Raw genomic sequence first — 20,840 nt, forward strand, 5'->3', positions numbered from 1 at the left:
AGCATAGCAGCTAGCGTACATTAGCGTAGTAACGTTAACGCTAGTAGAATGAATGGATGAAAACGTTATTTAACAGATTGCAGAATGGGTACAATACAATACGGCTCAATACAAACAATTGTTAAGGGGATGCAGACTGTTGTAGTTTGGACTGGGTTCCTTATAACAATAACTTGACAACACATGAGCTTAGTTGGTAGCCGCAGGGTCAGCTCTGCCGTAAAAACACTGGAAATAATCTCGGTTACTATGTCCACACGCAACCAATGCAACCGGGGTGAGCCCAAAACTCCACCCTGGGCCCTATTCCCCGTACCTGGTTCAACTAAGTCGATCAAGAGTCCCATTATCCAGATTCAGTTAACCCGATGTTTGAAGCCGCGATTTTCCTGTTCCTGGAACGCTGATTCAGTCTCGTTAACTCGAGCCAGACTTGAGACTCTGGATAAGTGCGCGCGGCCGCTTCAGTTGAAAAGACAGCAGGTGTAGATCGCAGAAATCCTGATCTTCTAACGGCATTGATTGATTGATTGTTTTACAGATTGCAGGCGGCTCAATAGCCTTGCCGACAAGTTAAATGCATAATCTATAGGCTAATTTTAAATCCCTCATTACCCCAATCAATCAGATTATATTTCTTTAAACGTTCCTGCTGGCAGTAGGTTTATGCATTGAATAATCAAATGAGATCTTGCTAGCGAAAATAATTAGTTAAACTGTTTCAGAATAAGGATACGGCTCTCTTATCCATTGATTGATGTATGGTGGATTTTTTATTTATCTGTACTGCGGTGTGACGGTTTGTCCTTTTGACTTTCACGCAGACGACCGGGGTTCGAATCCTAGTCTTTTCCTTCTTTTTGCAATGTAGGAATAATTCAATTTGGTGCACGTTGAGAGCTATATAAAGAATGACATCCTCAATGCATGTAGATTTATAATATTTTAACTTAAAACTAGGCTACTTCTGCGTATAATCATTAATATTATATTCCAAAAAATTATATTGGAAACACGGGGTTTCGAACACCGGTCGCCCGGTTGCCAGGATTGAGCACTACCGCTGCGCCACTGTGCCAGATGGGATAAATTCATTGTTTATACATTAATGAACGTGAGACCCGTGTTTAGAATATTCTTTATTTTGAATGAAGTTTTATCTCTTAATTCTCATTCATTAATGTGACGTCAACGGCTCATTCAATTTCTCAAATCCGTCAAACAGCGCATCTCATCAGACATTTTAATCCCAGTTACAATATCACACAAAATCCACAATCCACGCATAGACACTTCAATTTTATGCTTGAATGAAACAAAATCCAGGCGCTCCTCTCCTTCCTCGCTCCTCATCCACAGCGGAGAATATGAAAGGAATCAGAGCCAAACGAGCGATAGGTTTCAATCATTAAGGATATCCCCGCGGGATTCACATTTGCAATGCTGCGCGTTGTTAAAATAACCACACAATGTGTACATCGCACCTAGCGAGCGCCACGGTTTATACAACGGCATGCAAATTTCTCGATTCTGATTGGCCATTTACACGTCTTTATTGGCAACAATCCACGGTCCTGGGCTCAGGACCCGCCCACAACCGAATCACATATCACTCCCCGGCTCACTCCGGGAGAAAACAAGATTGCGGACAACAAATGGATATGTTGATAGCACCATGACGACTAAATATGAAGCGATTCTGTCAAGGGGAATGTGTTAGTCCTTTAAACAATGTTGGATGATGTAATTGATGGGTCTTGAGTCAATCTAGAACAAAAGAAAAATCGCGGATTGATTGATTGATTAATTGATTGATTTAAATTTCTACTTCCTTCCCACTGACTGCAGCGTTCACTCTCACACTGTCCGACGCTGGCGTACCCACAAACACACACACACACATACACACACACACACACACACACACATACACCCACACACACACACACACACACACACACACACACACACACACACACACACACACACACGCACACACACACACACACACACACTCCTGTCTGCAACAGCGGGGGAGTCAGACTGAGAGAGAAGCAGCGCTGTTTTAAGTGAGCATGGTCTATTGAATTGATTGATTGGTTGATTGCTAATTTTATTACTGTACCCCTGGTTTCCAACTGGTTAAGTTTAGGCTAAAAGAAATAAATAAAAAAATAGGGCGAAGAAAACGGTTTTTTCCTATAGGGCAAAGAAAATGTTTTAATTTGTTTTACCTACTTTATATAGAAGCATCTAAGAATGAAGTTCTATGGAAAGTAGGTCTGCATTCCCTTAACAATTGTGTGTATTGAGCCGTACTGTATTGTACCCATTCTGCATCTGGTAATAAAATGTTCAATCAATCATTCCAATAATACACAGTTGGATGTGTTAGTTGGTTGGATGCACTTCAAGCTGCTTCCACATGAGGCAACTTCTCTCAATCATTCCAATAATACACAGTTGGATGTGTTAGTTTGGTTGGATGCACTTCAAGCTGCTTCCACATGGAGGCAACTTGTCTTTTTTGTAGTTGTGGGAACTACTTTTTCTGGCGGATGGTTTTTTCAATAAATCTTCGATTAATGTGTGTTTATTGTATAGAAATAAGGTTGGATGAATCTGGCAGTTGTATAAAAGCTTTACACCACTTGTAGTCGTGATTTGTGACCAATAAACCATGCCTAGGGGGGTCTAACGACCACCCCTAGGCATGGTTTATTGGTCACAAACCACTCCTGCGCGTGATGTAATGCTTAAATATATAACGTGCATTATTTAGGACAAAGTGAATTTAGTATCAGCATTTTGGGTCTATTTTACATTTCAAAAGCCCCCTCTGGAAGAATGGAGCACAAAAACGTAATTCAGAATGGTATAATGCAATCCTAGACTGTGAGAATCATTTCAGGAAACGAGCTGTCACTTCTTTGCGGGGGCGTGGCTATGGTTCATCCGGCTAACTTGAACTTAACCCTGCTCTCGACCAGGCTCAAACTTTTTGATCTGTTGTCATGGTGATTTAGACAATCCAGCTTCGGGGAATGGGAAAGTCCGGCTTAAGTCAGACTTGACCGAAAGTTATCCGGCTAACTCAGTTATCCAGGTACGGGGAACGGGGCCCTGGACTCCGGTTTTGAAAGAGCACGGTTGCAGTGTTCCAAAAACCCGGTTGTGTGTGGACGAACAGTGCAACTGCGCACATTAAATCACGGTTACATTAAATCACGGTTACATAAAACCCCGTGTTCGTGTGGACAGGGCCTGAGGTACAAAATAATCCCCCAACCTGATCCTGGGGGGGGGTCATTAAGTCGGTGGTGGTGACAAATAGGGCACAATTCCCAGCAACAGTTTAAAGACGAGAGTTTTGTGCCCAATTAGATTAAAGCCTTGAGTCAACACATTTCTGCATCAAGCCCTGTACACGTGTGCAATTATGGGATATTGAGACCTATTGCAGTGCAATGCCCCCCCCCCCCCCCCAATCCTGTCCAAGAGGAAAAAAACTATGTCTTGGTCTGAAATGAGCTGAGAATGGGGAATCGATACAGAGGAGAAATGGAGTCAGCAGTGCTGCTCTTGATGAAGGAGTGATATTCAGTGTTTAGAGTGTCTTCGGCAATTGGACAGAAGAAGAGTTGAAATGGATCGGTGTCTGTATGTACTTCACCTTGGAGTTGTTCTATAAGAGTCATGGCCATCCTGGAGCCCTGGGCATCAAACACCACGTGGCCCTTAACACAGAGACATTCACTCATTATTGGGGCACGTCAAAATTAAAGCTGTTAGGCAAACTCACAAAATATCCACAAACAGTATACAATCATTCATTTGGTTTCAGAGTTATGGAGTTAAGGAGTTCATTATGGAGCAGTTGTTCTAAAAGTGGGGTCCTTAAGGGGGTTCCCAGGAAAATGGGGAATAGTTTAAATTCACTAATATTTGATTGTGATCATAGGTTTCGCTCTCTCTGTCATCTCCCCGCCTGCAGAATTGATAGTTATGGAATTCTGGACGAAGTCAGATGTAACAAAAAGTATCAATTTGGGGGTCCTTGACATTAAAAACGTTTGAGAACCACTGATCTCAAGGACACTTACTTGTATTCCTATGTTATATGTTATTTAAGAATATTTAGTGGGAAAATGTGAGTCCCCTGAAAAAAGGTTTCTAATGTACTACTGGACACTTCTCTCTACAGCTAGAGTCTATTGTTGTGTCTTGCTCTCCCTGTGCGAGATGTGAGGTACAGTTTTTGATGTGTCTCTGTATCCCCCCCCCCTCCCCCCTCCCCCGCCACCCTTCATCTCTTTCACCCTGGTCCCTCGCTCACCGACACCCCCTCGAAGGAGCTGGTGTTGAGGGCCCGGTAGATCTCGGCTGTGATGTCGTGGTTGTTGTAGTTGAAGTCCTCCAGGCGGCGGCCCTTGGCCTTCAGCGGGGCCACCGTCTTGTTGAGGGCCAGAGCCAGGGCCCACACGGCGTCGTAGGCCAGGGGGGCCTCCTGGAACCCCCCCGTATCCTCGGGGTTCATCCCCCCCAGCCGTGACATCAGCGCGCCCAGGAACTCCTGTGATGTCTGATTGGAGGGGAACACAGGGAAGATGAGAGATGAGGTACAAGATGGAGGCCTGTGGTGTGTCATGTGTCAATTTGCAACGCCAGGGCACTTCACATTACCTTTATGTACCTGCGTATTGGTATGTTGCCTTAACCTCTTAAGCCCGGAGCCCTATTTTCTGAAAATCCGCCTAAAATACATACCTAAATAAATGGAAGATTGCTCCACTTCTACAAGGTCCATTTGTATGTTCTTGGTATCTAGGGACATCTATGGACCTCAGTGAATGTATTCCCAGTGTCAGAAATATTGTGTCTATTACTAGGCTTGCTTAAATTGTGATGAAACAAAGGAGAATATGAATTATGATTTTTCTTTGCATCTTTGACAGTGAATAACACCATGCTAAAAATGACCAGACAACAGACATAAAAAACTGCCACTGAGCTCGTTCAGTATCTTCTTGAGATCAGATGTACAGAAAATCTAAGGAAATGAATAAATGGAAGATGATTAAACAGAAGGTTTTGTAGATACAGTACTGAATTCTGCCATCCGGAATTCTGCCATTTCGATGCAATTTGAAATATTATTATAGAATATAGAATATGAGGCCTATAAATGACCTTAAGTGATGTTGCACATCTATGGATCAGGCCAAATCTACTCGTTCCAATGACAGAGTTCAATTTGGATTTAGTATCACCAGGCGTGCATGAAGAACCGAGAATGAAATCTCCAGCTTTTTATTTTTGCGACAGGTCCGCCATTTTGAATCCGTTTGTAACGCCGATTGTTGCTAAATGTTCACAGAAGGGAGACACACTAACTGCACTCAAAACTATGCCAATAACGTTCAGTTTTGTGGTATATAATCCAGAGAAATAAGAGAAATAAAAAATTATAATCAGGAAGTAATTTGATTACAGAAAGCTGGAGAACCCTAGGAGATGTAGTTTTTCGAAATTTCAACGCTCATTGAAAGCCCTGTCTTTCCTTCATCATAATGACTACAGCAAAATGGCCGCTCGGATTTATTTCCGGTCGAAATTCCCGATCTATTGAATGCAATTCCTAAACTCATATTTCATTAACTCTTTCTCTGCCACGCATTAGCCTCATCCTTAGCAGCTGAAGCCAGCGCTGTAACCGGTGGGAGTCACTCACCTTGTTTGCAGGGCTATAACTATTTAAATATTATAGCTATATATGCAATACTATGGCCCATTTGACATCGAGTATCTATCGTTCAAGATGTGAAAAAGGAATATTTTTTCCATCCATATATTGTCATTTTATACCGTGGTGAATATAAGTATAGTTTTAGAGTGGTCTAGGATAATTCCTGGAAGGCTAGTAATAGGCCGCGACGCATATTATACTTAATCCATTGGCATTTTGTCCCTATACACGCTACAATAAAAAATTCAAAACCATATGATCGGTATATTATGTTCCATCATCAAGGAGGGGGGTCGTTTATGATTAATTGATTGTCAATAACGGCATTCGTTAGTACAACAGCATACGTTGATCAGAGCGATGGCTATGAGAACAATGGACAACCAAGCTGAAATTAACGTTAGATTGCTCTTACCTGTGGCCGATGAGACTCCAAAAAGAATATTCCAATTATTTGATTGCCATCTGCTAGATCGTATGTCCATTTGTCCCACGTCATAACCCCCAAAAGCATAATGATTCTGGCGTCCCGAAGGCGATTCAATGCGATCACAAGTTACAAGATAACTCCGCCCGGAGGAATTTCAATGACGCACAGAGTCATACTTCCTTCAGAAAGTAAGTGCAACATCGGCCGCATACCACCAGGCGGCGGTATCGGATCGTTGCGATCTCAGACACATTGCCACCCAGTTCCACAGCACCAGGATGAATTAAGAATGGAAATAGCGAATAAAAGAAATAACAATCATAATAACGTATATATACGTGGTTGGCGTTCAACGATTGGCGGGCTAACACGTATTAAGTCGTCGTTGGCGGCCATTGAGTTAATAACACTTTAACCTATTGGTAAACAGACGTATTGGTGAAAATACATTGGATACATTTGGGGGGTAAATGTACATTGTCATACACGAGTCTAGAGAGAATGATTTATGACGTGATGTAATTTGCGGTCCGGTACCAGGCCGCACGGGTGGAAGAGGTTAACACTAAACAAACCCTCAGTAGAGACCTTACATGTCCAACATGCCCTTTGAATTTTGTTCCCCAGACACGTTTACAAATTACAATTAAGCTTTTTTTTTTTTTTTGTCATTCTAACCAATAACAACATCAATTTGACTAAATATCATTTCAAGCATGCGAGTGGGAATAAGGATACATGTGTGACAGCATGGTTCAGCTTGGCACATTGAAATTCCAGCTTGGCGTTTTGCATTAAAAGCAGACCATTGTATTGTTAAAAAGTAGCTGACGGTGTGCTGCTGCAGATACCGTCTCCCGCTCGGGGGGCTTCCACCTGGCAGATACACACAGTGTCAGCCCCATTTTATACTTGGAAATTGAATTTGAATTGAGTGAATAGTAACGGCATTGTAGCCATAGCTCTGAGTCTTATCAGTGAGGTGGACGCAGCGGAGCGGCAACCGCTATATCAGCAGGCAGCGGCAGCAACAGGTAAGGTATGAATATAAACAACAGCTGCTGATGAGGTGCGAGTGGGGGAGGAAGGGGAGGGGAGAGGGAGCGGGGAGATTAAGATGAGAGGGAGAGGAGGGTAAACAAGGAGACACGGGACGAGGGCAAGAGGATGATCAGAGAGAGACCAACGGAGTCTGAGACAGAAGCAGAAGAGGAGGAGGAGAGGAGGAGGAGGAGGAGGAGGAGGAGGAGGAGGAGGAGGAGGAGGAGGAGGAGGAGGAGGAGGAGGAGGAGGAGGAGGAAGGGAGAGAGAGAGAGAGCGGGGTGAGAGAAGGCAGGAGGGAGACTTAGGGATGGGTACCGAATGAGGTACTTTTAAGGGTACCGACCGAATCACGTCGGTACTACCGAGTACCGATTCACGTGAGATCCGTCGGTGCCACATTTCGGTACAAAAAAGAAAGAAAATGATTTATTTTTATTTTTATTTTTAATTTACAAAAAATGAAGTGTGCCGCACATTCACATCAACGTTCACACGAACAAAATATGCTTACCTAGGATTTGACTTGATTCAACAAAGCAGTCGGGGCAATGGCCGAAAACGGTCGCAAGTGTTGTTACACTTTACAAAGTTAGATGCAGACAACGCTCGCTGCAATATTATATATTGTATATGATAATAAATTATTTGAAGTTTGGATTTTTTGGGTTAGGTAGATTACATTTTTAGAGACTAAAGTACAGATAAAAGGTACCCTTTGGGTACCGGTATCGTTTCACAGGTACCGGTACCGGTATCGGTTCAAATGGGAAAGGTACCCAACCCTAGGGAGACTGGGTGGCTATAAAAAGCCACAGAGGGGAGAAAAAAGATGGACTGAGGAAAAATTACAGACAGTACTGAAGAGTCAAGAATTTAAAGAAGGGAGAGAGACAGAGACAGAGAGAAACAGAGACAGAGTCAGAGACAGAGAAAGAGATTGAGAGAGTGAGTTATTATTATTAGAGAGAGAGAGATGGAGACAAGAGAGGGAGAGAGAGTCAGAGAGAGAAAGAGAGATGAGACAGAGAGATAGAGAAAGAGATGGAGAGAGCGGAACGACAGTGAGGGCGAGAGAGATAGAAAAAAAGAGGAAGGAGAGAGAGAGAGTGCCCACCAGGTTGGAGGCACCGCGGATGGTTTCTGGGTTGAGCATGACGATCTCTGTGGTGACATGTCCCTCCACCGCCTCTGTCATGTTCTCCACAGTGCAGTTGATGGCCGGGTCTTTGATCTTAAACCAATTGTCAGCGTACCAGCCAATCAGGAACCACACATACTTCTTCCCATAGAGCTTCTCTTTGAATACCTGTGAGAGGGAAGGATGGGGTGGTGGTTGAGGTTGGGGGTGGAGGGAGGGATGAAGAGAAGGGGGGGAGAGATAGAATAGAGAAAATGAGGGGAAATTATGACAGGAAAATCGTGCCTTGAATGCACTAGCACACACAGCGTGGTATTGTGATTTATTATGAGCACAAACTAGCAGAAAGATTCATTTGGATATTCAAATCAGCTCATTAGGGGCTCGGTTCCTCCAAATAGCCAATCAGAAGAGTCCACCAGGGATCGCTGGAGTGGAACAAAAGCTCTCACCTCACAAAACACCTTCCTGGCTTCCGTCTCATAGAAGAGGCCCACGATGATTCTGGCATCCTGGCGCTGCGTACAATAAATAACAAAAAAAAGCTTCATTGTAATAATAACAACAACAACAACTCTCGTTGTTGTTGACGGCACCGCGTGGCAAAGTTCTCGCCACTTCACAGGACATACCGCTGTTACCAGGAGTCGCTAATTAGGTTGGTGCATTAATTTCCTCTATCAAATCACCTCTATGCTAATGTATCGTGCATGCAGCTGTGAGCTGGGGGAGAGGGGAGAGGGGAGGGGGTATGGGGGAGAGGGGAGAGGGGAGAGGGGAGAGGGGAGGGGGTAGGGGGGAAGCGGACCAGCAGCTGAGGTGAATTTTTAATCAAAGCACCTTGAGGTTCTTCACGGCGACAGCCGGGTCGGTGAGGAAACTCTGACGAACACTGATCTCAATGCCTGCCTCCTTCGTCCTCTGCTCCAGATCATCCAGAGTCTACAAGATGAAAGGCAAGGACAGAGGGTGAGAGAGAGAGGGAGAACGAAAGAGAGAGACAGATAGAGAGGGAGAAAGAGAAAGAGAGCGAGAGAAACAGAAGGAAAGAGAAACAACAGGAGAGGAAGAAATGGAGAGAGAGAGAGAGAGAGAGAGAGAGAGAGAGAGAGAGAGAGAGAGAGAGAGAGAGAGAGAGAGAGAGAGAGAGAGAGAGAGAGACACAGACACACACAGAGACAGACAGAGAGAAGGGGAGATAGTTAGAGGTAAACACAGATAGATACAGAGAGGTGGTTAGATATGGAGGGACGGATAAAAAGAAAGAGAGAGAGAGAGGGCGGAGGCATGATGTGGAGAAAGAAAAGAGGAGGCAGGAATGTTCAATTGGGATGAGAAAGAGAAAAATAGGTTACAGCAAAGAAAATGAACATCAGGAGAAAGAGAGAGAGAGAGAGGAACGATGGAAGGAAGGAACAAGGAGGATGGGGGGGGCATAGGAAGCAAAGAGGGAGCAGGATAGAATAGAATAGACTTTTAATTGTCATTGCACACAAGTATACAACGAAATTTCAGGATGAACGAGAACCGGATATTCCCCCAAACTGTTCCATTCAAAGAGAGGAAGAGGTGAGAATGAAGACGAGGAAGGAAAGGAAGAAGAGAGAGAGGAAAGAGTGCTTGAGAAGGAGGGATCATTAACCTCCATTAAAGGAGAGAAGCAGAGTGCCACAGTATTGACCGCCATGCCTGGGAGAGATGTATTGCCCAATCAATACTTCTCACAACCAATATTCCGACAAATGACTCCAGAAATCCTCCATCAATCCACGCAGAGGGTGCATGCTTAAGGGGACATATGTGCAGGAGAGGTGCACACACACACACGCATGTGTGCACACATACATTCACACACACACACACACACACACACACACACACACACACACACACACACACGTACACATAGTTACACATGTGTACAGCCATACATCACACACTCAGCTCCAGGGAGAGAGAGAGAGAGAGAGAGAGAGAGAGAGCGAGAGAGAGAGAGAGAGAGAGAGAGAGAGAGAGAGAGAGAGAGAGAGAGAGAGAGAGAGAGAGAGAGGATAGGGTTCAGTTTACAGTAACAGCCATTTTCACATTTCAATGCCCTCACACACACGCACACACACACACACACACACACATAGAGCTTGCAAAAAAGAAAGAAAGAAAAAAGAGAGTGAAAGAGGGACATGATAACATGAGGAGATAAGAGGAGGATGCTCACTGAGGTGAAGACCTCCGTGGTCTGCTGGATGGTGGCGATGCGCGTCCACTGCCACTTCCTGAACAGCCGCACGCGCGTGGGGTTGTGGAGGGTGGCCGACGGGTGCGTGCGAAAGAATGTTGGGAAGCGCTGGCGGTTGGACAGGGCCGGCGAGCTGGAGCCATACGACAACTGGGAGAGAATGGGGTGTCAGGAGAGACAGACAGACAGAGAGACAGACAGAGAGACAGACACAGACAGACAGACAGACAGACAGACAGAAGGTCAGACAGACAGACAGACAGACAGACAGACAGACAGACAGACAGACAGACAGACAGACAGACAGACAGACAGACAGACAGACAGACAGACAGACAGACAGACAGGCAGCAGTAGTAAACAACAAATGAGAAAGTATTCAAATCGGGACCTTTTTTTCTTTTCCTGTATTCTATTTTTAGCAGTGGCTCAGACGACAAACGACAACAAAGAAGAGGGACAAAGAAGAGACACAGAGAGAGAGGCGGAGAGAGAGAGGCAGAGAGAGGCAGAGGAAGAGACAGAGAGAGAAGCAGAGAGAGGCAGAGAGAGAGACAGAGAGGCAGAGAGAGAGACAGAGAGAGGCAGAGAGAGAGAGGCAGAGAGAGACAATCAGAGAGAAAGAAAGAGAGAGACAATCAGAGAGAGAGGCAATCCCCTATTCAGTTTCTATGATCGTTTCTTCCATTTCCTAGTTGCTTTTGTCTTTTCCAGGCACCTCTCCCGTCTCTCCCTAATGTACGACACTGACTCACGGACACACAGCCTGGGGAGACGCTGACATTAACGCTGATAGATGTAGCGCTTCTCTCATTAATATTGTGCTGCGAAAGTGCAGAGGCGCATTTTAAAGCTAGCGGGGGGGAAATGCAACAGTTGTCACTACGAGAAGTAGCCACAATGATTGGCTTTGTGCTCTCATCTAATCCAATTTGGGAGATCTCACACGCACGCACGCACGCACGCACGCACGCACGCACGCACGCACGCACACACACACACACACACACACACACACACACACACACACACACACACACACACACACACACACACACACACACACACACACACACACACACACACACACACACACACACACACACACACACACACACACACACACACACACACACACACACACACACACACACACACACACACACACACACACACACACACACACACACACACACACACACACACACACACACACACACACACACACACACACACACACACACACACACACACACACACACACACACACACACACACACACACACACACACACACACACACACACACACACACACACACACACACACACACACACACACACACACACACACACACACACACACACACACACACACACACACACACACACACACACACACACACACACACACACACACACACACACACACACACACACACACACACACACACACACACACACACACACACACACACACACACACACACACACACACACACTAAGGCTGTCCCCGAAGCCTGTTTTTGGGATTCGAACTTCGTCAGGGTTTTTCGAACGAACGTGCTAACCTTCGTTTTTAATTAAAAAATAATAATAATAATAATAAGATCACTAAAAAAAAAAAAAAAAAAAAATCAGAGAAATCTCGTGAGTGGCTAGCAACCACCTATAAAAAAACCTGAGAAATCTCGTGAGTGGCACGGAAAGTGTTAATACTATAATATTAGTGTAGCCTAATCAAAGCCTGCAACTGTGAAGAAAAACTCCATTGATTTAAACAGAATTAATAGAAAAAAATATAAGAAATAAAATAAATATTTTTATTTTTTATTAAAAATTCGAATGTTGATTTAGAATTCGAATGCCAACGTAACAAATGAAAGTTAGAACGTTCGAACATTTGGGCTCAGCCCTAACACACACACACACACACACACACACACACACACACACACACACACACACACACACACACACACACACACACACACACACACACACACACACACACACACACACACACACACACACACACACACACACTTACTGTACATCCACATAGCCTTCTGTCCACATAATCTATTATAATATCTATAACTCATAGTCTATACGACAAGGTACCTCTTAGTTTTGTCTACTCTCCTGAATAACTACTTTGTTAGCTGGCCACTCTAATTCTAATTCATTATTCTATTATCACATGCCACCAGTTAAACTGGGAGGGAAACAAGATACTGTAGATCTAGGGAGGAGAACGAGAGAACTGTCCATACAATTTCAATACACTGTATTGAACATACATTTTTCTGAATTTTCTATTCTGCACTGAGATTGTTCGCACTTCGAGTCTGTCCATTCACGCCCACATTCTTTGGTTTGTTAATTTTACATTCCTTTGAAAGTCAACCTGTTTGTGTTGTGTGTGTTTGACTCTCCTCTCAAATCCTGTGGTGTTCAGAGCACTGGGGCAGCGGCGAGTGGAGAAGGAGGAGGAGGTGGAATAGATGATGATTGATGGTCAAATGTCATGTAAGATAAGGACTCCCTGTGCTAACAGATCCCAGCGTGTACAAAGAGGTAAGGAAGGCATGGATTCGGTGGACAGGAGATAAGACAGCTAGTGACGGATGAGCTGGGCTTGGTGATGTGAGGCTCAAATGGGGACGGGGGGTGATTGGATTGGGCACAGGGGAGACTGGCCACAGAATCATGCAGTGAACAGTACGTTCAACTGAGTTTGAGCATAAATACTGCATACATATTCTGGAATGAATTAATGCAAACATACAGGAGTTGTGCAAAAGATACTAAGAATAATGCAAACACGCATGTCCAATACTAGAGATTGGAGTAATGAAATGACTAGTCAGTAAATTGTTGGCCTGTGAGGAAGCTACTGGTTAATAATTAATCATCAAAATAATCTGTTAATCTAAGCGGAACATACATCCAATGTTGCCAGAACAAAAAGCACTATATCTCCACAGCTCATTAATATAATGTGCAAGTAATTTTCTGGTATCCCGTTCCCACTTTATCCAATCAGGAGAGAGAACTCTACACTGCAAAAATGGAAATATGTAACATAACCTACCAGTGCAGTAAGCAAATGTGGCTTGGCAAGATATATTCTAAATAAGTAAAAAGAAATATTGGAGGGACTGGGAGACCCATGTTATTGACCAAACACTCTATATCAGTGATGGCTGTCAGAATGTAGAGCTATTTAACAATTACTTTAACAATAAAATACCACTTACAGCACCTTTAAGGTCGGAGCGTGCTTCAGCACACAGCGGCGCTTCTTGGATGCTTCACCTCGCAGCCGCGTAGGATGGTCTATTGATTAATATGACAGCACAATACCACACACACATCAGTGGTATGTACACAATACCACACACACAGCAGTGGTACGTACACAATACCACACACACATCAGTGGTACGTTCACAATACCATACTATTACACACATCAGTGGTAGGTACACAATACCACACACACATCAGTGGTACGTACACAATACCACACACACATCAGTGGTACGTACACAATACCATACACACATCAGTGGTACGTACACAATACCACACACACATCAGTGGTACATACACAATACCACACACTCATCAGTGGTAGGTACACAATACCACACACACATCAGTGGTAGGTACACAATACCACACACACATCAGTGGTAGGTACACAATACCACACACACATCAGTGGTAGGTACACAATACCACACACACATCAGTGGTACGTTCACAATACCACACACACATCAGTGGTGGATTTGTATTCAAGTGCTGCACTTTTCGAGGTACATACACTTTACTTGAGTATTTTAATTTGAGGGAACTTTGTACTTTTACTCAACTACAAACTCATCTTGAGTATTTTAATTTGAGGGAACTTTGTACTTTTACTCAACTACAAACTCATCAGTTACTAGGAAGATTTTGCATAGAAAATATGGCAAAGGGAGCAGCTGGGTAGTGTAGAGGTCTAAGCACTCGCCTACCACCGCAGGGATCAATTCCTGGTGTCAGCGGTACCTCCGGCTTGGTCAGTCGTCCCTACGAACACAATTGTCAGTGTTAGCGGGTGGGAAGCTGGTGGGGGATGAGTCCCGGTCATTGCAACAGTGACCATTACTTGTCGGTCAGGGTGCCTGTTCAGCGGGGAGTGGATCTGGGGGAGATAGCATGAACCGCCAGGCACTTTACGCTGTCCCCAGTGAAACTCCTAGCTGTCAGGTGAAAAGAAGCAGCTGGCGACTCCACATGCATTGGAGGAGGCATGTGGTTGTCTACACCCTCCCCAGACCAAAAGTAGGGCAGTGCAACAACCAGAAAGGCAATTGGCATAATGACTAAATTGTGGTGATGGGAGCAAATACAAAAGGCCCCAAAAAATGTCTAAAACATGGTAAAATGTATGAAGAAAATGTAGTTTCGAATTTGAAGCCTGTCAACTTCAAGAAGATCAGAGCCAGTATAACTGGACCACGTACCACTTTAACATAACTTTTAGAGGCGGCTGGGTGGCGTAGCGGAGATTGCGCTCGTCACCAATGCAAGAGACTCCGGTCTGGACTCCCCGAGTCAGCGTTGCCTCCGGCTTGGGCCAGTCGTCACACTATCTCAATTGGCAGAGGTAGTGGGTGGAAAGTCGATGGGTGGGGATTGGACGTTGTGGACAGCGACTCCTACAGGTCGGTTGGGTGACGCCTGTACAGCAGAGACAGGAAGTATCGGGGGCAGCGTGAGCCTCCCACGCGTTACTCCTCGCCACTGAGAGTCCGCGCTGTCTGGTGAAAAGATGCGACAGGCTGCCTCCTCGTGTACCGGAGGGGACACGTGATGCAAGGCTTCTATCCTCACTACGAGCGACCAGTGGGAGGCATAGTCTAGCAACGTTCAAAAAACAGGGGGGGGGGGGAGAATTGGCAATATGAAATTGGGATGGGAGAAAAATAGAAAATAAGGAGAAAAAGTTAGTACAAAATAAAAATAAACATAACCTTTAGAGGTCAGTGGATCGAGGATTGTATGCTCCCAAGCACTGGCATACACAACGTCATACAGAATGTATCACCAACCCATTATTTTCCTAAATCTAACTGTACCGTAAATATATAGATATTATGGTAATCTGGAATGTTATTGAAGATGAATTTGCTTCTTTCATGCAGTATGTTAATAATACAGATAATATCCTCACCTTTACAGAGAAACATGGTCCCATGACCATTAATTTTCTGGATTTATCAATATCCAAAAAATAGTGACAGCCTAGAGACCACTATTTATTGCAAGCCGTTGAGCCACAACACACTACTTGTTGTTTGGCATCCAAAGAGAGTGTAAATGTAGCAGTAAAGTGCAACAGCAATATAAAATGTACAGGTGATTAACACTTTGGCTGCCATGGGTTAAATTCATTATCAACCGTAGGTTGCCGGCTCTATTTGTCTATAGAGAAAGTCCCCTTCTTTGCAGGGCTATAACTTTTTAAATTCTATTGCTACATTGCCATTATTAGGGCCCATTCAAAGTCCTATATGTATTGTTCATTGTGTAGCAACGTTAAACTTTTTCATTCCCATATTCATAGTAAAGTATGGTCTAATGTATGTTTTCATCTCTTTCTGCAGCTTTCTCCAGAACGTGATCTATAGCCCCAAATACATTATATTGATGATGCAATACAGTTTTATGGCAATCAGCGCGATATAAAAAATTCCAACTAGACGTACTTCTAGAAGTTACTACACGTCATCTGATGTTGACCGGATGGGCTAGGGGGCGTTTATAATTCCGTGGGCAGCGTTATACCAATCATCTAATGTGGGTCAAATGTTGATAATAGCAGTTAGTATCGAAGACGGTAACTTTACACCCTAAAACTCACCCCAGTCTCCGCGCGCCGTTGGGCGATCATCGTAGAGTAGACATTTTATCATTATGGGATGTAGATTTACCCGGTCCATCTCCAGCTTGTATAATGGTATATACGTCCAAATCATGTTGTTTATCGAGTTATTGGCAATCGATCGCTATGTAGTGTGACGAGCCAGAGTCCCGGGACATGTACCGAGTGCCCGGAAGTAATACGGCCGTCCAGCACAACCTCTACGGCACTTCCTGTTAAGCGATTGCGCCGATCGGCCACCAGATGGCGCTCCTGAACCGCCAGAGAGCTCAGTGGGTCCTCCTGGTGGATCTCAGGCCAGCGGAGGGGACATATAAATCCGATCCCAGATTTTTGAAATATTGATATTAAAGACGCTGTAAAGCGTCTTCGGAAACTTGAGCATGGCCGGGAATGACGTGTTTAAGCGTTTCCCGGCACCCAAAGTGTTAAACTGGGTACAAAATATACAAATTGGTACTACTGTGTGTAGTGCTAATCAGATGTATACAGTGATACAGGTGTAAGGACAGTATGGTAGTCATACTGTCCAGCAGCATAACTAGTAAGAGTAGGATATGTACAGATATATATAGTATATAGTATCTACAGATGTGTAAAAGGACTATGTGAAGGGTAAATACAGACAGGCGTGGATAGGTATATATGTGTGCTCGAAAAAGAGATCATTGCTCTCAAGTGATAAAATAAAGGTTAAATAAATATACAGCATTTGTACATGCTATCACACAGAGCTAATGGTTATTTGCAGGTGTATAAGTAAGTATATAGAGGGGTTATATGCAGGTATATTCAGACAAATATGTGTGTGTATATATATATATATATATATATATATATATATATATATATATGCGGTAAATATAAGAATATAAATGTAAAAAAAATTATGTAAAAACTACAAGTAAATAAATGTACATCATCGTACATGCTATCATACAGAGTAAATGGGTAGACTATAGTATGAGGTGGGTGGTATTATGATTACTATGATTACAGTGTAGGGCAGTTGTAGACATTGAAAAGCAGTAGGTACATAGGCGGCGGTTAATAAAGGCCAGGGTAGGCTAGGCCTACCCAAATCGTTATGCCATTGCTGGGAATCTTGAAATGTATATATTATATGTGCGCAGGCTGCTGGCTATTGTGTGTGTCTTGTGCTGCAGCCCGCTGGCCAAGGTGTCAACGACGAAGGTGTCAGTCGGCTAGGTGGTGGCGTTTAACATTCCAAGTATACAGACAGTAACCAATCACGCATAGGCTCAGGTTAAATAATGTAGCCAATCACATCATTCACATGATCATCCTGATCCCGCAGGCCGCAGCAAGGCAAACATCTGCGTTCCGAATCTCCGCCCGCCGATCACCAGCGAGCTATATTGAGTCAAATTTCAAAAAGCAGGGGCGCCCAAGTGGCGAACCATGTAACGTGCTGCGTCGCGGCACGGCCGACCCGGGTTCGATTCCCGGACCCGGCATCATTTGCCGAATGTCTTCCCCCCCACTCTGTCTCCCGTTCTTCCTCTCACTCTCTCTCTGCTGGACTGCCCAGTAGTAAAAAGCGATAAACGCTAAAAAAAATATCTTAATTATTTCTTTTTTTTTAAAAGCAAAATGGATATATGGTATTTTTCCAAGGCATATAAACAAAGTAATTTAGAAGCTGCACCGGCCTGCCCCTGGGCATAACTACGGATCACCTGAGGCTGTATGTTGCTTTATCTTGGCAAGGCATACAAGGGCTTGCTCTAAGAGGACATGATGAGAGTCAGAGTTCATCAAATCGTGGAAACTTTTTAGAGCTACTGTATGGACATTGTTTTCAAAGCATGATGAGATCCAAATGACGAAAAACGTTCCCTTCATTGCTGTCAGCGCCGCAACTTGTGATTCAAGTTGTGAACGGTCTTTCTCAGCAATGAGGCACATCACATCCAAAACTGGCTAAGAACAACAATGCGCCAGGAGAGTCTGCTTCACATTGAAAGTGATCTCACAGACAAAGTGAAAGCAGAAAAGATCATTGATGCCAAGACGAAACGTCGCATTTAGCTGCATTAAGGTAAGACAATGGTTAATCTATTATTGCATGCCTTCATTTGAACACTTAATTTGAACTATATTAAATGAGTGGGGCTCGTGTGTATTGACAACCGAGTTGAATATAGGCAGCCGAGTTCAGAGTCGTACAGTATGGGTAGCAGAGCCTAGGGTATATGCAATAGAGTCAGAGTTCAGTTTATATGGTGGTGGTGGTGGAGGGGGGGGGGGGGGGGGGCTGTCAACGTGGCACAGAGTTCAGAGAGATGACAGCTGAGGGAAGTAATTCAGACAGTAATCATCCAGAGCAGCCTTGAGGAACTTAAGTCAAAATCCAAAGAAATGCAAAACCCCTCCCGCTCACCCGAGCCAAGCATACAAAACCATCATCCCTGCTGTCCAAAAAGGCAAAAGAGAAAGCCCCTCCACATTTCTTTTGTCAACTGAATACAAGCCCTTTGCTGGCTAGGTGAAGAACATCATTCTCAAACACTGGCATGTCCGTAAAGGAACACATCAACATTATGGGAATCATATACATTTGCTCCAGAGAGAGACAAGAAGATAGATACCAGATTCTTCTCTATCTGGCTGCATGTTAGCCTAGCTTAGCACAATGAACGGAAGCGGACAGTACCGGTTAGCCTAGGCATTGTCCAACTAACACCTCTCCCGAAGTTTAAGCTAGGCTAACCGGTACTGCAGTGGCGGCCGCCACTGGGGGGCGCTAGGGCGCCGCCCCCCCTTCAGGCCCTGCCTGGTTATATGAGAGTAGAACAAGAATAAGTATCTTTTTGTTTTTTGTTTTATAGCCCTATAAATAATATAAACATGTTTAAAATGAATAATATTTACTCATTTTAAGTATGTTTGTATTTCCAATGCACAATATAACGTTATTATCGCAATTAAAAAACACTCGTTTTCCAGAGCAGGAAGTGACATCACTTTTTTTTTATTTTTTTTATTTTTTTTATTTTTTCGTATTTCTCGGCCCGGGCTATACGCGATAGCGCTCTGAGTTCGCGTCACAGTTTGATCGCTGTATCCGTCACAGCCAATCAGTGCATAACGCGTTGTGCGTTGAAATATGACTATTATGTTGGAATCTGGGCGCGATTTGAAGCGGTCTAGCCAGTAGCGTCAAGAATATCTGTAGCCGCATTTCGCGGAGACGCTCTCTGATTGGCCGACGCCAGTATTTTTTTCCGTAGCAGAATCTCACAGAGACGATCTCTGATTGGCCGAATCCAATTTCTAATGTTCCAATTCTAGGTTATTCCGGCTAGGTTGGTTCCTAGGTTGGTTCCTAGGTTGGTCGGTGGAGATAGTTGTGTTGTTGTGAGAATGATGCAGGCAGCTGTTTGTCTTAGACGAGCGTGCCGTGACTGCAAGTTCTTTAGACTGTTAAGCTTAGGCACTCTTTCAAAGTTGGTTAAGGTTCAACAGTGGATTATACACGTTTATCAAGCTCTCCTGCCCTGGACGTTTCAACTAAACAGTGAGTCTCTCTCTCTCTCTCTCTCTCGCTCTCTCTCTCTCGCTATACACAGCTGTCTCCGCGAAATGCGGCTACGGAAAAAAGTATTGACTGTGCTTGCTGAGACGATAATTAATAGGCTAGCGATTCAAAACGCGCTGCTGTGTTGTGAACTATAACGTTAATTTAGCTGCTGCTGATGCATAATGAATGAATGGTGAGTTGTTTAAAATGACACATACATGTGTTAATTATTTGATTTGATTGATCCGAGAGACAGAGAGAGATTGCTCCAGAGCATCTCAGAGCATTACATTTTCAACTCGACCTATTAACGAGAACTGCGACCTACAAGGCACCAGCGCCAGCGGCCGCCACTGCGGTACTGTTTGCTTCCATTCATTTGTGCTAAGCTAGGCTAGCTTGCAGCCGTATAGCTTACTACTGAACGCACAGAGAGGAAACTGGTATCTATCTTCTTGTCTCTCTCTGGAGAAGACGGTAAGCTAATTTCCCATAATGTTGGCATGTTCCTTTAAAGGTGAGCCATCACTGGATCCACTTGCTGGTTTCTAAGCTAAGTTATTTTATCATTCCCTTAACCTCTTCCACACGACGGGACCGGTACCGGTCCCAAAATGACATCACGTCATAAATCAATCTCTCCAGACTGTTTGACAAAAGTATCATTTTTATTTTTCAAACGTATTCAAGTATAAACATCATAACCATGTCACAACATCATTTATAATGTATATTATCATCAATACGTTAGTTTACCAATAGG

At 44.0% G+C, this 20,840-nt stretch overlaps 1 protein-coding gene across 1 annotated transcript in view; it reads right to left on the reverse strand.

Annotated features, from left to right (window-relative positions):
• gabbr1a (gamma-aminobutyric acid (GABA) B receptor, 1a) overlaps window positions 1-20,840 on the reverse strand; it is a gene marked incomplete at both ends in the record, with an annotated part of 191,006 nt that overhangs the window by 95,936 nt on the left and 74,230 nt on the right. The window contains 6 exon segments of the mRNA XM_084336634.1: window positions 3,674-3,737; window positions 4,337-4,582; window positions 8,335-8,526; window positions 8,811-8,876; window positions 9,199-9,300; window positions 10,574-10,744. Of these exon segments, the coding sequence (XP_084192760.1) occupies window positions 3,674-3,737; window positions 4,337-4,582; window positions 8,335-8,526; window positions 8,811-8,876; window positions 9,199-9,300; window positions 10,574-10,744 (841 nt within the window).

The sequence above is a fragment of the Notolepis coatsorum genome, assembly GCF_963971535.1.
Source record: "Notolepis coatsorum genome assembly, chromosome: 19".
Classification (NCBI taxonomy): domain Eukaryota; kingdom Metazoa; phylum Chordata; class Actinopteri; order Aulopiformes; family Paralepididae; genus Notolepis; species Notolepis coatsorum.